We start from the raw sequence: 16,901 nt of genomic DNA, 5'->3' as shown, positions 1-16,901 counted from the left end.
CACAAAAGAACAGAGCACCCAGAAGTCCCACAGGCACAAAATCACAAGGACCAAGCTATTATTATTATTATTATTACATTTATTGACAGCCCATCTTATCCCAAGTAACTCGTGCACTAGCCTCTGCTTTCTCCTTCCACCACTTCTTAGGCTTTTTCTGCACTCATCTACATTCAGTATAGCTGATTCTGGGACAGTCTTTGAATAAAAAGATGTAAGTATGTGTGCCAAAGTAAGGGATAAAATGTTCTTGCTGGTGTTGTGGTAAGCATAGCAGAAATGATTTTACACTGAAATTAAAACGTCTAGATCAAAATGTTATTGAATAACATTTCAGCAGCCTTTCTCATCCCTCTCAGTACTTTTTAACAAAACAAATTCTTTTGGAAAGAATACTGCCATTTAAAAGATTTCGGACTTTCACCTTCTTTTATTAGGTGGGCACTCATTCAACACTCTATTAAAAGAAATACATTCAGGTGAATCCCGTGGCTTAAAGGCACCAATACAAAAGGCAACTGGAGCCCCCTGAAATCACAGTGAGTTGAATCCCATGTTACCTTTTTGAAAACCCTCCTAGCATCACCTTTTATGCTCTTCCCAAAGATGGAAAACCACTTCCCTGAGTGTTTTGTCTTTCCCAGAGCTGCAGGGGAAGAATTACATCTGGGGGGAAAACAGCTTCTTTTGATTCAATCCAGTGCTTAGAACAGTGTTTCTCAACTTCAGCAACCTGCAGCTATGTGGACTTCAACTCCTACAATTCCTCAGCCAACCATGCTTAAAAATTGCTGAGGCTGAAAAATAGTGGCTTAGAAGCTGCTGTCATCATCTGTCCCTCCCACAACTGAAACTCAAAAGCAAACTTTGAGTTTCAGGAGAAAAACTATTTTCTCTATATCTTTTCTTCAGTGCTTCAAGGTTCACACTTATATTAGCTCCACTTTACTATTTTTCCTAGCAGGAGAAACATTTATTTAACATGTATGTTCTATTAACAAACAAAAGGCCGACCTTATTTATTCACCCTAGACATGGTGCACATAAATATAAATACATGTACAGACATGTGTATACATTTATACACCAACACATCTGACCTTGGGCCAACAATTTAATTTAAACAGAATTCAATGTTGCAATATTATTTCATTACCCAACGACTGCACCTCAATTTTTGAAACTTGCTGTGGTACACTCCTCCATCCTATGTTCTTGGATTTCTCAGGATTTTATTTTATTTTTTTATGACTGGTGTCCCAGGTGCTTGGTGTGCCTCCCTTGAGCTATCAATCTTCCTGTTGCCTTATCTGTTAAATTCACATTGGCAAAACCCAGAGTTTTTCCTTGCTTCAGAACCTCAGCAGTGATCAGGATTTCCTCTCCAATTTTACCTGATGACATGTACCTAGAATACAGAAGGGAAAAATATTTCTTACATTTACAATGAAAGGCAATATGTGTTGTTGTCATCCTTCAAGTCACCCTTACAACTGTCCTCTAAGCGTTCTGAGGCAGGGCGACAGAAGAAAGAGACTGAATTAAAATCAGCCACTAAATTTCCTGCCTAAGCAACTTTTTGACTGTTTAATAAAAGTCAAAAAAAGAGTACTGAATAAATTGTTGGATATTTTTGTACCTGCTTAGCTGAGATATTCGCAGAGGGACTCAATCCATCACTTTTAGTCATGCTTATCCAACACTATTTTGGGGACAGCAGAATGATATATGCCACCCTAAATTTCTTAATTTCATTTTGCATATATAAAAATCTTTCTGAATGACACGTACATTAAAACAGAATGCAGTGAAAAGGATGTTGTTCAGAGTGATAGGTTTGGAGAAGCTTTCAGACATAAGAGTAAAATGTATATGTTGCATCCAGAGAATCCTTGTCCAATCTCCATTTTTTTTTCTTTTAACAATCCTGTAATCCTTGCATTAGGGTGGAGTCAGGGCAATTGAATGGAGCGGAACGTTCACTGGCTGGATGCCCTTCGTGACGCCTACATGGATCTCAAGAGGGAGAAATCTCTGCCACTACCTAGGATCAAACTCATAGCCTCCTGACAGTGAGGCAAGAGCTCCACCTCTTTAAACATCCAAGCAACGTTGTCAGCCAGTCCAATGGTAAAGAGTTTCCGGGTTTCCAAGCAGAAGTCACAGAACAAGAGATCAGCAACAACACACACACAAAACTCCAAGGAATCAGCGTTTGTTCCCGACAAATGCCTCTCCCCACAGCATCTCCTTAAATCTCAGTCTCCAGGTGTGCCTTGTGGAAAGAGGCGGGACGCTCTCCTCCCGAGTAGTTGAGCCTGCCTGTGTTGTTCCCTCCTTCTCTCCATTCTCCCTGCTCGAGGATCCAGTGGGGGTGGCCCTTGCTCATCGCCTGAACTCTGTCTCTCCTGTTCAACCTGTTCTACTTCAGAAGGGCCCTGGCCTGCCTTGGCCTGCTCTTCCCCACGTTCCTCTGAAGCCACAGACACCTCTCCCTCGAGATTGATATAAGGCAGATGGGTCTGTTAGTTCTTGTTTCACTTCCTTACATAGTAATAGTAATGAATAGTAATGGCTTACTACAAAAATAAAGCTAAAATAATGATTTGGGTACTTCAAAACAAAAGCGTGACTAATGAATATTTCACTACCTTTTAGAACCCCTGAAGAATCTGGATATAGAAATCTAGCTTTCCAAAAAGTATTTAAATTTATACAGCCAGTAGTATCACAGCATTGGACTGGACTGATGATGTCTTGGAATTAATACAAGTTGGATTTGTCACACTCAGTGCAGAATGAAGGCTCAGATAAAAGGAAACAAGCATGGAAATAACCTTCGCCAAGTTTGATACCTACGTAATGTTCATGTCCACACTGACGCCAGGTGCTCCTCTTTCAGAATACATTAGCGCAGCTGTTGACACAATATCTACTAAAGTTGCTGTCAGGCCCCCATGCAGAGTTCCTCCTCTGTTTGTGTGCTGTTCTTCAATTTTCATTTCACAGACAACTTTTCCAGGGTTCGCGGAGACCATCTTCATCTGGAAGAGAAATAGAAATCTAGTTCCATAATGTCTCAGTGAATTTTATCTGCACCCTATAAGCACATGCTGGCTTTCTATTGAGTAGAATAAAGATTCCATTCTACTTTACTTCCACTTTCAGTCAGCATTCACACATCCTGAATAACTTTGAGTTACTTTATTTGCAAATTTACTTAAATATTGGGCAGAGGATAAGTTTGTACTTCTTGGAAGTTCTTTCCAAGGTAACTCTTTTACATGGATGATGGTAGAATCTTTTGCTGCAGTTGCCCCTGGGTGGCCATAACTTTGCAAATAAAACTGATCTGAACATTGTAGAAATTTAAATTCTTGGATTATTTTATACATTTTTAGAATTAGTACACTTTAAGTACCTTGATTCAAATTTTGTTGCAGTACAATACACCATTTGCACTAACTTGAAGTACAAATAGGGGCACCGATAAACACAAAGGGAGTTTTAGTAGTATATAGATACATATATGAATTAGCCCACTCAATAATCTCTAGGTTGACAATGTAGTTCTCCTGTTTCAGATCTTGACTGATAAAAGCTTCCCTGAACATTGTTTATACGTGTTGCGGTGAAGGGGAAAGTTATTTCTTTATATATTTCTTTTGTCTCTATTTTTCTATTCTTTTTTTTCTTTTCTTCACCTCCTATATTTTCGATTTGCATTGGCTTATCTTTTTAATTGTAACCTTTAATAAAATTATCATTTTAAAAATTTCACACTATCTCAGGTCTCAGCAAACACAGTATATTTTAACACATTATAATTGTGATTGGACAAGGTACTTGTAAGCTGTGTCACATGTCACCTGCGTGACCATTCTGTTTTCCCCTTGCCCCCCCATCTGAATTTAAATTCTGTATCAGTCCAGCCATTCCATTGTGTCTGAAAAAGTGAGTTATGGTTTACAAAAGCTTAATACCTTTTAATAAAATGTGTTCGTCTGAAAAGGGTCTTATCAGACTCCTGATTTTTAGCTAACCCAAAAGATTAAGGTGGCTCTACTTCAACATCCTTGAAAGGATACAGTAGGCCATGATTTACAGTAGCTGCTGCAACCTTTCGGTCAGTCTGTTCAAGGTCAACCCGGGAAAATCAGCAACATGAACCCAACACCTCATTACCTTATTCGCCACCCGATCGAAGCCGGGCGACTCCAACATGACTTTCATCACCTCGCGAAGAGTTTGAATGGTGACGTGAGCCATAGTGGCATCAAACGTGGAATTCTTTCAGAGCAAGAACGATCCCCAAACAGGCAGTTACGAGCAGCTTCAAACTGCGGCGGTACCACGAAGCAACGCAGCGCTATATGAGAAAATCTACGTCCAGTTCCCAAAAGAACAGATGATTAGCATATGCAGAATCGCAAATCCCTCCCCCCCCCCAGCGCTTTTAATCCGTGGTAGTCAGTGCAAACCAGCGCGTCGAACGTTCAGCATTTTTTCGAATCGCCTGTCCGCACCTCCGCGTTCCGACGACCTCGCGCGCGCTGGAAAACACAGGAAATTCCGAGCATGCAGATTCTCTGTAACGCATGCGCAACCTTTTCGCTTCGACGGGAAGTGACTGGGGAACGCTGGCGGGCCTCTACTCGTTTAAGCGCTGCAGAAGAGTCTTTTAGAAATAACTATTCCAGGCGATGGAGGGCGGCCGTGCGGACGGGGAGGTGGAGCAGGCGGCCTCCGAGGCGAAGGAGCGGCCGCGCGTCCACTCGGCGGAGGGAAGCGGGCCGCGGCAAGACCTGGAGGAGCAGCAGAAACGGCTTTGCTTGGAGTTTGCCTCCATCAGTAATAGTGGCGCAGCCGCGGCTGAGCGCTACTTGGCCGAGAACGGCTGGGATATGCAGGTAGGTGCCGTTTTGAGTCTTTCTTCCTGCCTCGTTCTGCGACTTCCTGGACCTCCACCGCGATACAGGTAGTCCTCGACTTACAACAGTTCGTTTAGTGACCATTCGAAGTTAACAACGACACTGAAAAATATGGCTTATGACCGTTTTTCACATTTACCAACGTTGCAAGCATCCCCATGGTCAGGTGATCAAAATTTAGATGCTTGGCCTTTATGATGGTTGCAGGGTCCCGGGGCCCCTGGGACCATCTTTTGCGACCTTTTGACAAGCAAAGTCAATGGGGAAGCCACATTCGCTTAACAAACAGGTTACTGACTTAACTGCAGTGATTCGCTTATCAACTGTGGCAAGAAAAGGCGTAAAATGGGGCAAAATGTCTCACTGAACAGTAGAAATTTTGGGCACAATTGTGGTCGTAAGTTGAGGACTAGGATTTGACTTTTCTTTTGTAGAAGGCGCTGAATTCGTTCTTTGACTCCTCTCCTGAGCAAGATGTCAACAGGATGCCTCACCCAGTTCCCGCCACAGGGGCTCCGTAAGTTATGCCAAGGCTCTTTGTGGAGAAAAGGAGGGAAAATCTTTCGTTCCCTCAGTTATATGGCCATGCTAATCCCTTTTATTTGTTATTTATTTATATCCCACCTTTATTATTATTATTACGAATAACTCAAGGTGACAAACATCTCCAACATACCTTCCTCTTCCTATTTTCCTTATCACAACTTTGTGAGGTGATTTGGGATGAGAGAGAGAGAGAGAGTGACTTTTCACTCTTTCCTCATTTTCAAATTTGTTAAGGGATTTTTTTTTTACAGCCACTGTTCATAATTATGAGGTTGAAAGTTGACAGAGAAATGAAACTTGGTGTTGTGTGGAGCAGAACATAGTTCCCCATGCAAAATGACATACCTACAACCCTGCTTGCTGACTTGGACCCTACCTGATCATTTTGGTATTTATGCATAAATTATTTATGCATAAGTTCTAATATAATGGATTTCTTTAAAAAAATTATTGCATGCTACTGCATGGAGTTAGTGCAATATGATTCACAGCAACCAAACTTTTTAGGTCAGCATTGGTTCCAAGTCTTAACAGGGCTCTGACTTTCCTCTATTTGTAGTGAATCCCTATAGATCTTTAAATAGGAGTACTATAGTCAAACTGATATACTTGAGATGTTTTGAATTTCCCTGCCAGTTGACCAGATGTCATAGCCATTGCCAAGGGATTGTAGGAATAGTCTAAAACACAGGCATCCAACTTTTGACTTGCCTGAGCTGCACTGAGTTGTCTTGGGCCGCATATAAAATATATAACTAGTTAATGTATACAGATAGTTCTTGATTTACAACTGGTTGTTAGGTGACAAAATTCACTTAACTGTTTCACTTAGCAACAAACATTTGGGGCTCAGTTGTGGTTGTAAGTCGAGGACTATCTGTATAAATAACAAACTTCCTTTTTATATTTTAAATGACCTTGTGGGGCCGTATTACCAGCTGTCCAGGGTGGGTGGACATGTTTAGCCTAAAATATTTGGGGGGGGGGAGAAACTCTAGTTTGTCCCTGTCTTAGGTAGAAATAGTTGTGGTGCAGTTGGTACTATCCTTTAAATAATTGTTCAAGCCATTGTAGAAAATGAAAATGGTAGCACTGATGAAAAGCTATAGTTAACATTTCTCAGCTTGCTTAAAAGTTATAGCTAGATACATGTAATGTGCTATGCCTTATTTTTCACATATAGTTAAACAAATACAGGTAGTCCTCGACTTTAGTGACCGTTTGAAGATGCAGCAACACTGAAAAAGTGACTTTTGACCATTTTTCAGCATCCCTGTGGTCACATGATCAAAATTCAACCACTTGGCATATTTATAATGGTTGCATTGTCCCAGGATCATGTGATCACCTTTTGCAACCTTCTGACAAGCAAAGTCAATGGGGAAGCCAGATTTACTTAACAACCATGTTATTAACTTAACAACTGCATTTAACAACTGTAACCAGAAAGGTCAAAGGGCAAAACTCACTTAACAACTGTCTTGCTTAACAGTAGAAATTTTGGTAGTTTTGAGAACTATCTGTAATTTATCTGGTTCAGATAGTGTGAAACCAAGAAATCATGGCTAACAAATTACACTTGATAAGTTTCACATGCCAAGCTAAAACCTTAGGGCACCATAGGGAAATTGATGCCCACATAGCTTCAAGGCTGATCTCTGATGTGAAAAATTCTAAATGTTTCTGTGACAACCATAGCATGTTATGTAGTAAATTGGACCTACTGCAGATGGCAATTTTCTAAAATTAGTTTTTAAAATCTGTGGATAAGTAAATGTTCTGGAGAAAATTGCTTTAGGTAATATGCTTTAATTTGTGTGTGTGCATTCCAGTGTTGAGCTAGCTGATCATTCAACTACCAGTACTGTAGCTGCTGCAGTGGAAGCTGCAGGCATCTACCCACAAGATGACAGCACTTTTTCTTTAATTACTTGGAATATTGATGGCCTGGATTCAAATAATCTGCAAGAAAGGGCACGGGGAGTCTGTTCCTATCTAGCTTTGTAAGTATCTATCATAGTAATCCTATGGGCATCTAGTAGAAATAAGCCCCAACGATTGAATGAGATTAATTATAGAACAAGCATGCTCTGGACTATATTATGCTTTTGTTTTGTACTAGCTACTTTTTTAATACGAGTTGAATATTTTTGTAATACAATGCTAAAATATTTATGCATTTAAGTCTCTAAGTAACAAAAAGGTTTAGGTTCTCTAAGGCTTTGCGGCAAAAATGTGTTACTTTGCTTGATGGCAAAGTTCTTTATTTCTTTTGTATCAATAAAATATAACTACTCATCTAGAATATGGTAGAAATAATTATTTTTAATTTGCATGAATTGGAGAGTAAGTTACTGTGCTTCTAAAACATTAATCTTAGATTTGTGTTTCTTCTCTGTTTTATTCAGTCATTATTCTCGATTTAACATTCTCCTCATATTTATAATCTTAGTAATTCTAGAATGCTTATTAAAGCATGTTTTGGACAAGGCTACAAGCAAATTAAAAGGACCTAAATCAAAATTACTATTGCAAAATTTCTGCCAAAGACAGCCCTCAGATGGCTCCCATTATTTCTAATGACCATTTTCTGTATTTGGATGATGGTATTGCGTGGGGATCTGGGTTGATAAATATTAAAGTTAGCTAGCACCAGTCATTTATGCTATTTAAGGTTAAAAAAAATCTGAAATCTTTAAAGCATGTCATCTATAATACACTGCAGTAATACATAGAGAAGATTATTAAAGAATTGCAGTGCTTCCTCTGAGTAGATGCAGTTGTAGTTAGCAAGTTACTTTGGAAAATGAAAACAAAAAGGGGATGAGGGTCAGTACTATGGAAGGAAATAAGGATAAAGGGGTGGTGGGGGAGATGAATGTTAGTAATGAGATAGTGGAAGGAATGATCCGGAAGAACCATAGAAGGAAGAGCAAGGAGAGTAATAAAGAAACATCTGGAACACCGGCCGGGACTGGTGACGCGGTCCATGAGCCGGGTGCAGATGCCGGCAAAACCCATTTAAGTCATCATTGTTTACTGGCTCCTTAGCCCTGATGATGTTTGGAGTTTCCAAACGAAAGCTTGGCAGCTTTTAGTAAAGTATATTTTTATATTTATATTCTCCTGGTGTTCGTATTTTATTCGTACTATAGACATGCCCAGGAGTCGTATTTTTATGCAAATTTTCCAGCATATATATATGTATGTATGTATGTATGTATGTATATATGTATATATGTATGTATGTAGGTCTTTGGTTATTTGGGTTTTCTCCCGCGTCAAATTGGGAGTGTCTTGGCGACGTTTCGATGAAGTCTCATTCGTCATCTTCAGGCTGGTGTTTTCGGCTTCATGCTCCTAGAAGCCAAGACACTTCCAATTTGACGCGGGAAAAAACCCGAATAACCAAAGACCTACATACAAACACCCACGAAAACCTCAGAAAACATACACACACACACACACACACACACACACACACACACACACACACACACACACAGAGTATACACAGACAGACAGACAGACATGGTTAGAAGTGTTATCAAATGCCCACAGACATGCCCACATAGTTTATCAAAATTGCCATCTTAACTTTATGAACTGTATAAGATCAGATTGCAATATTGTAATGAAATAAGCTAATTTCAAAGCATGAGTTTTAAACTGGATTCATGTAAGAAAAATTAAAATGGTTTTAAGATTTATATATAAAACTAGTCCATGATTAATGAATTAAAATGTCTAGTCTCATAGCTGCATTGCAGGAGTGCAGAATTCTATGAGACAGAGGTTTGCTTACATTATATAGTTTTATCATATGCTTGAATATCATTGATACGTAAGTAACATTCAGAAATAACTTTTGTGAGAGAATCATCACAAGGTTTTCACATCACATCTCAAGCAACCCAGAACTTTTAGTACCCTAAATAAAACCTGGAAAGTGTGAATTGATGCACTGGTTATTTTAAAAAGGGCTAGAAGAAATTAAGTTTGGAAAATTGTGAAATATTCTCCATTCAGTTGCTAGTACCAGTACCATAACTTTGCTTTTCTTCCTACAGTTACAATATGTCTCATTATAAATGTCTCTTTTTAATTTAGATACAGCCCAGATGTGGTGTTTTTACAAGAGGTTATTCCTGTATATTTAAGTTACCTCCAGAAGAGAGCAGTCAGTTACACAATTATTCCAGGTAAATGAAGTTATCAATTTAATGCATGAAGTTATAGTAGTCCCTCCCAGCTTAATGCAACAACTGCAAATACAATGGTATTTTTATGATACTGTATAATGCCACTATATTGAGCTGCAGAAAGTTGATTATACTAGTTTCCTAGGAAGAGGTAAACTATGGTTGGAATACATAAATGTGAGTTAGTGAATTTCATCCTGATGTATCTGGTGTGGCTGTGTGAACTTCAGAAGTTTTTACCTAATTACACTTCATTATAACCAAGACTGAAAAACATGTTGTTAACCTTGACATATATAATCCCTTAAACTAAACCTTTGGGGAACTTTCCAGAATACTCCAAAAGTTGTGTACCAGTTCAGTGTATAACTAAAACTAGAAATTATTAAATGCATGGGAAATAATTGGATTAACTGTGCTTAAATAATATAAATTAAACCCAATTTACTTCCTTTTGCATGCACAGCTTTGGGATTGCAGGTTTCAGCTTCTCATGCAAAGTCCAAGTGTAATCTTGGTCCAAAAAAAGATGAAACTTTGTTTAATGGGGTTAATTTAAAATGAGAAATAAAAATAAGGATGTAATACATGTCTGAAATTCCTCCAGACTCAAGGCTAATGTCTTCTATTGTGTGGAAATTCTGAGTGAAATACCATGATGTTGACGTTTCTTTTTTTGTGTATGTTTGACCATCTGTCTCTCCAGGTAATACGGATGGTTATTTTACCGCCATCATGCTAAAAAAATCAAGAGTAAAAGTTTTAAAACATGAAATAACAGCTTTTCCTACAACCTCTATGATGAGAAATTTATTAGCAGTATATGTAAGTGAGTTTTACATCAGCTTTATGGAGAAAATTGTTTAAAACATGAAAAAACAGCTTTTCCTATAACCTATAGTCAAGATTTTTTAAAAGCAAGTTAATGGGACATTAGTATGGAAGGAAATGGGTATTCTCACTATAAACTTTGAACTGTTATTTTATTTTTACAAGTTAGTTTTGTATATTAGCTCTTTGTATTATGGAACATAAATATGTTTGGACAAAATCAAAATATATGAGAACTTTTCTGTAATATTACAAATGGATTGAAAAGCTAAATTTTCACTTATTGCCGTATTAGGTTTAGCACTATATGTGAAACGATCAACTATACTTGTGTTTTTTCATTTTCTCTTATACTTGACAATAGTGTAAAAAAGTATGTCATTACTATTCTGCATACTTTGAAAAAACGATGGACTGTGGATTAAAATGTCACTATGGATGTGCTAACTTGGGTGACCTTTAGTATATTAATCAACCAATTTCGGGGCTCTAAAACATGAGCTGTGACCTCCTAGGACAGTGTTTCTCAACCTTGACAATTTTAAGGCATGTGGACTTCAACTCCCAGAATTCCACAGCCAGCATTGCTGGCTGTGGAATTCTGGGAGTTGAAGTCCACATGCCTTAAAATTGTCAAGGTTGAGAAACACTGTCCTAGGAGGTCACAAGGAAATTTGAGAGGGTTGTGCTCATTGCTGTTACACTTGAGCGTGGTTAATGAGCTGTAGGCAGAGGGATTTATCTTTGCCACTCATCTGCCACAGCCTAATTCCAAGTGTTTCCCAAGGTGATCCCCTAAAATCAAGGCACTCTTGCCTACTTTCATATTCCAGTTCTATGTAAGAAAGTGAAGCCCCTCTGAAAAACTAAACAGAATTGGGAAGCAGTTGGGAACACCAAATATATCTATGCTAGTGAGTCCCAGTGGGGCTGGGAAGTGGAAGGACCTAGAGGGACCACTGGACTGATGGACCTCTAGGCATGATATTCCCTGCCTAAAGGAAACAAAGCAATTGGGTAGTATCTGCCCTTTGGATCAGTACTGCCTCATTGGGAGTTGCATTTGGGACAGACAGACGTCTTGTTTACTTACAACAGGGGTGTCAAACCGCCGGCCCCCGGGCCGATTTCATCATACTAGAGCCGCGCCCACCCCATTGCTGGCTATGGCGAAAAAGCTCCGATACGTTGTGTGACGTCGCAAGTTTGACATGTCTGATTTACAAGGATGTCTGAGCAGGCAATATGGTAGGCAACACAAGGAAAGAGGAAAAGCTACTTCCTCAGTTGTTGGCAAGCATTCTCAGAAGGAATAGCGTTCAAATATGGGTTGAGCTGTTTCTGGGGAAAAAGCTATTGAAGGAGAGTCCCAATCCAGAGCAGCTTCTGCAGGTGGCTTGTCCGGGAAAAATGGGAGTCCTGATAGAATTTGGTCTGAGTGTGTTATTTAGGGGAAGAGTGGTTGGCAACAAATTAATTTATTATTGTAGGAGATCACTGATAACTTAAAATAAATACAGCTTGCATCCTTATTTAGTTTCAATTTAAATTAAGGGTAGGTGGATTTACAAGCTTTAAAAGGCTTCATTTTTGTGATGATCAAAAATAAAAGGTGGAATGGGAGAACTGAGTAATGTAAATTATTTTTTTTCATGCTATGCATCTTTTTTTTAAAAATCAGGTAAACATTTCTGGCAATGACCTGTGCCTTATGACTTCCCACTTGGAGAGTACTAAGGATCACAGTGAGGAACGTTTAAAACAGTTGAAACTGGTGCTTGCCAAAATGGCGGAGGTACCCGAGTCAAGTTCTGTGATTTTTGGAGGTGATACAAACTTAAGAGACAAAGAGGTAAGCTAGGACAAATATTTTTCTTTTCTCTCAGACCCTTCTTTGCATTTTCTTTCTCAGTACCTACGGGTAGTCCTTAAATTAAAATACCAGTTGGGACCAGAACTTCCATCACTAAGCAATGTGGCTAAGCAGTGTCACATGACCTCATTGCTTAGCAAGGGCAATCCCAGTTGACATTGTTAACCAAATTCCACCAGTTGTTAGTTGAGGGCCCTCTCCAATCCAAGCCATTCTGGGCTACGTCCCTCCCGGCCTTGAGCCTCTGTTCAAGGGGCAGTAAGGGACTGCCTCCTCTTCACTACTACCCATCTATTCATCTCCTCCCCATCTTTGCCCTTTTGGCTACCCTGTACAACAGCAGTCTCAGAACCACATCACTCTGGGGCTGCAAGAAACTCCTAAGGGGCAAAACAGTGGAAAGCCCCAGTAGTGCGGTGTAGCACAAAGCTCCAGCCATCCTGGGAAACACCAGCCGCTCCAGGAAGCATCAGCAGTGTGGGACAAAACTACAGCCCAGCAGCATGACTCAAATCCCAGCTGTCCCAAGAGCTTCGGCTATCCCAGGAAGTCCCAGCAGCATGGTGTGAAGCTGAAGCCTAGTAGTGCCGCATGAAGCTGCATCTGCCTAAGGAAGCCACAGCAGTGCAGCAAAAAGCCCTAGCCACCCCAGGAAGCCATAAGTCAAGGGCTACCTGTCTAGACAAGATATTTTCCCCATATATTACATGCGTTTTCCCCCTCAATGAATTATTCATGGTATTCTTTACTGAGCAGGATATTGGTGGTGGTTACAGATCTAAATGTTGATTGTTATATATCTCTATATTCCCAATTGTGTATCCCAAAAATTGCTGTTACTGTTACCTCTTTTTATCCCGCTCTCAGTCTGCTTGATCACTGTTAGTTCTCTAGTAAGGTGGCCGGATCACTCATTCTTTGATAGCTAAAAGCATTGGCATACTTTTCCTTAATGTAATATCTGGATTATTTTTCTATAAGAACCAGCCCATACTTAATCAAAGGCAGGATTTTTGTCTTCAAATTGATGCACAATGACCAGGAAAAAATACTGATCTCCAAGTTTATAAAAATCACTTGGATAGGGCCACTGATTTTAGAGAAGAAAGAGTGTGAATTACTTTAGAAGATAGATGTTTTTTGCTTTTCTGTAATTTTCTATGGTGTTAGATCAGTGATGGCGAACCTTTTAGAGACCGAGTGCCCAAATTGCAACCCAAAACCCACTTATGCATCGTCAAGTGCCGGGTGGGTGTGGCCCATTGGCTGGGTGTGGCTATGGTGGTAACGGCAGACTGAGTGGGACTAAAAAGTTCAATCAATTCCAACATTACAAGATCTCTTTTTCCCCGCAAGAAGTTGAAATTGACTGATTGGACTTTTTTTTTTTTTTGAACATGGCGGAGGCCTAAAATGAAAAGGTTTTATAAAACCCAGCTGAAGGCCTAGGACTGGGGCAATGGCGTGTGCCCACAGAGAGGGCTCTGAGTGCCGCCTCTGGCACCTGTGCCATAGGTTCGCCACCACTGTGTTAGATAATATTGTATTCCTCTGACATATCAGATGAGAACGTAATTCAGACTTGAAAGCAACATGATGATTACTATGTTTACTGCTCTATTATCGCTTTCTGCTCTTATCTTTATCAGGTTGCTAAAATGGGTGGCTTACCTAACAATATTTTGGATATTTGGGAGTTCTTGGGCAAGCCTGAACATTGCCACTACACATGGGATACAAGCCAAAACAATAATTTGAATGCAAAGTACAAGTGCAAAAGTCGGTTTGATCGTCTGTTTTTCCGAGGTGCAACAGCTGGTGGACAGATTATTCCTCAGAGTTTGGATTTGATTGGTCTGGAAAAACTAGATTGTGGCAGATTTCCTAGTGATCACTGGGGACTGTTTTGCAATTTAGATGTGATATTGTAAGAAGAAAACATTTCACTTTTCCGATTTTTATGTTCTTCAAAATTTTAAACCAGTTCTAATGTTAATTTTGATTCACAATCGTGTAAACTAAGCAGTTCATTTTACTTGTTTGGAGAATTCTTGCTTAGCAAAGATGGAACATTCCATTTAAAATATTAAGATCCCATGCAATGCAGAAGACATTTTAGTTAATTTGTGCATGTGTGGGAGGAAATTATTTTATGTTGTGTATATTATTCAAAAGAATAGAATAGTTTACTAAACACATCATAATTTGTTTTTAATAAAGCATTCTTGTGAGTCCACTTTAATGACACTATGTTTTGGTAGCTGAAATGGGGAGATTATAAATTCAGGAAGAAAAAGATAGACTATAATTTCAGGACTATTAATCCATTGCTGGGATATCCTCTAATTCCTAGTTCTTCTCAAGAATCAAGGGTTGCTGTTAGTGAACACCACCCAAACCTGTTCTTCAGTGCTCAGCCCCTAACTTTTCATGGTCCTACTGCTGCTTATTTGTTCCCTGAGCTTTCTAACCAGAGGAAAATCAAAAGCCAAAGAAGCACCTTCTGCATGACATACTTCTTCCAGGAGATGATAGGACCTGGGGCTAAAAGAAGAGACAACAGTTTTTTTTCATGGCAGAAAGGTGGTAGGGACACTGAAGGAGAGAGAGCTAATCTGAGCAAGGGCTGTGTTGCAAAAGAACAGGCCTCTTCTACTTGTATTTCTGTTTTCAAGCCAAGGCTTCGATTAGTGGAATTTATGGCTCCAGTGTTAACTGTGTTTTCAACATTTCCAGCTCTCTAATTAGCCAACTGCTGATGCTAATATAAGATGTCCTGCTATACAGAAGCTTAGTAGTTTATTTCTTAACCTAACCACTAGATGGATATGAAAGGAATGCATATTACAATTGAATTGAATTGAGTACTTTATTTGGTCAAATATGATTAGACACACAAGGAAGTACAGAAGCATTTAGTGTACTTGCAAAGCAATAGAGAGAAGAACAACAATAGTAATAAGTAAAAGGGAGATCTAAACATAATAAAAGGATAAATAATACTACAGTCATACCATATGAGTTAATATACATACACATTAGACAGGACTGTGAGAATTAGGTGTTCAGCAGAGTAACAGCACAAGGGAAAAAAACTTTCCCTGTGTCTAGTGGTCTTGGCATGCAATGCCCTAAAGTGCATCCCAAGAAACAGTTTATGTCCAGGAAGGGTCTGTAGATATCATTTCAGGCCTCCTCCTGACCCACACAGTATACAGGTCTTCTGTGGAAGGTAGACTGGTTGCAATTCTTTTGCAGTCTTAGCTATCTGTTGGAATCTGTACCTGCCTGTTTGGTTGCTGTATGAAACCAGACAGTTATAGAAGTACTAATAACAGGCTCAATAATTCCTCTGTAAAACTGTTAGCAGCTCCTGGGGCAGTCTGAATTTCCTGACTTGATGCAGGAAGAACATTCTTCATTGTGCCTTTTTAATGATGGTTCTAATGTCAAGTGTCCATTTCAAGTCCTGGGAGTTTATAGAACCCCAAAACTCAAAGGACGCTACTGCTGCTACTTTGCTGTCAACTATAATAATATAGTAATAATATAGTAAACCACTCCATATTAAGACCACTCCGACTTGCTGGCTTCCTATTCTGAGCGATATAGCACCACCGGTTTTACAACGGAAAGATGCACTAGTGAGGATATACAAAAAAATTACGAACAGCTCACTCCTACAGGTGCATGCACTTATCAGTCAGAAGACTCAAATCCAGGAAGTCCCCACTGGCACTTGCAGAACATCTGCCTGACAATTTTAACTGCTATTGCCAATGGAAGCCAAATGGGTCGCTGAACGCTCAGACATAAGAAGACATAAATGACCATAAAAAAGGTCATTTGAACTTTGAACTACCGTGTCAGCAATGAGCAATCCTAAATAGGATTTGCACTTTACATGGCATCTGCTGGGACTCTGTATAAATGGGGCATGGTATCCTCCCCTCAGTATGACTATGGGGTCCTACGTCAAACCATAGATCACAGGTGAGGGCATACAGTGGTCCAATATCTAATTTTTTTTAATATAAACGATGCTGTGCTTCAATGGTTATATGGCCTTGACGTTGGTATTTCAACATAGATTGTTTTAGCATTTATATTTTATTGTGTTTTACTAATCTAGATGAAATGTTAATATATATTGCTAGTCTGTGTATGATATGCCATATGTTAAATAATAAACAATTGGAAATCATGAGGTTGCTTAAATATAAAGTTGGTTGGTGCATGGTTTCTGTTGTGAGAGTCTTTCCTGCAAAGCGATTTCTCAGCAGCCTTTTCTTTACATTGTGAAAAAATGCTCAGGACACATGATAAAGAATGCTGCAGTCCTTTTATTTTTTATTCCCCTGCTAGCTGAGGAATTCTGGGAGTTGAAATCCACACACCTAAAGTTGCTGGGGTTGAGAAACAATGGTCTGTTAGAGAGTAGCCTTCCCCAGGTCTGACCCTTGCAATAATCCTGTCTCTGAGCTCTGAAGACAGTTCCTTTGACCTCATGACTTTTGC

At 39.4% G+C, this 16,901-nt stretch overlaps 2 protein-coding genes across 2 annotated transcripts; one reads left to right on the top strand and one right to left on the bottom strand.

Annotated features, from left to right (window-relative positions):
* Positions 1–410: 410 nt before the first annotated feature.
* On the bottom strand, positions 411–4,458 carry ACOT13 (acyl-CoA thioesterase 13). Its single transcript, XM_039325412.1, has 3 exons — positions 4,186–4,458; positions 2,860–3,044; positions 411–1,408 (listed from the first exon to the last, which is right to left on the bottom strand). Exons 1-3 carry the CDS (start codon positions 4,267–4,269, stop codon positions 1,246–1,248), a joined length of 432 nt encoding a protein of 143 aa, XP_039181346.1. The 5' UTR covers positions 4,270–4,458; the 3' UTR covers positions 411–1,245.
* Positions 4,459–4,569: 111 nt separating this feature from the next.
* On the top strand, positions 4,570–16,588 carry TDP2 (tyrosyl-DNA phosphodiesterase 2). The gene is made up of 7 exons (XM_039325411.1): positions 4,570–4,910; positions 5,366–5,448; positions 7,310–7,480; positions 9,588–9,679; positions 10,386–10,504; positions 12,192–12,362; positions 14,033–16,588. The coding sequence occupies exons 1-7, from the start codon at positions 4,704–4,706 to the stop codon at positions 14,312–14,314; spliced, it is 1,125 nt and encodes a 374-aa protein (XP_039181345.1). The 5' UTR covers positions 4,570–4,703; the 3' UTR covers positions 14,315–16,588.
* The last annotated feature ends 313 nt before the right edge of the window (positions 16,589–16,901 follow it).

The sequence above is a fragment of the Crotalus tigris genome, unplaced genomic scaffold (genome assembly GCF_016545835.1).
Source record: "Crotalus tigris isolate CLP2741 ecotype Arizona unplaced genomic scaffold, ASM1654583v1 scf7180000024337.5909745, whole genome shotgun sequence".
Taxonomy (NCBI): Eukaryota; Metazoa; Chordata; class Lepidosauria; order Squamata; family Viperidae; genus Crotalus; species Crotalus tigris.
This window is presented reverse-complemented; position numbering and strand designations above follow the sequence as displayed.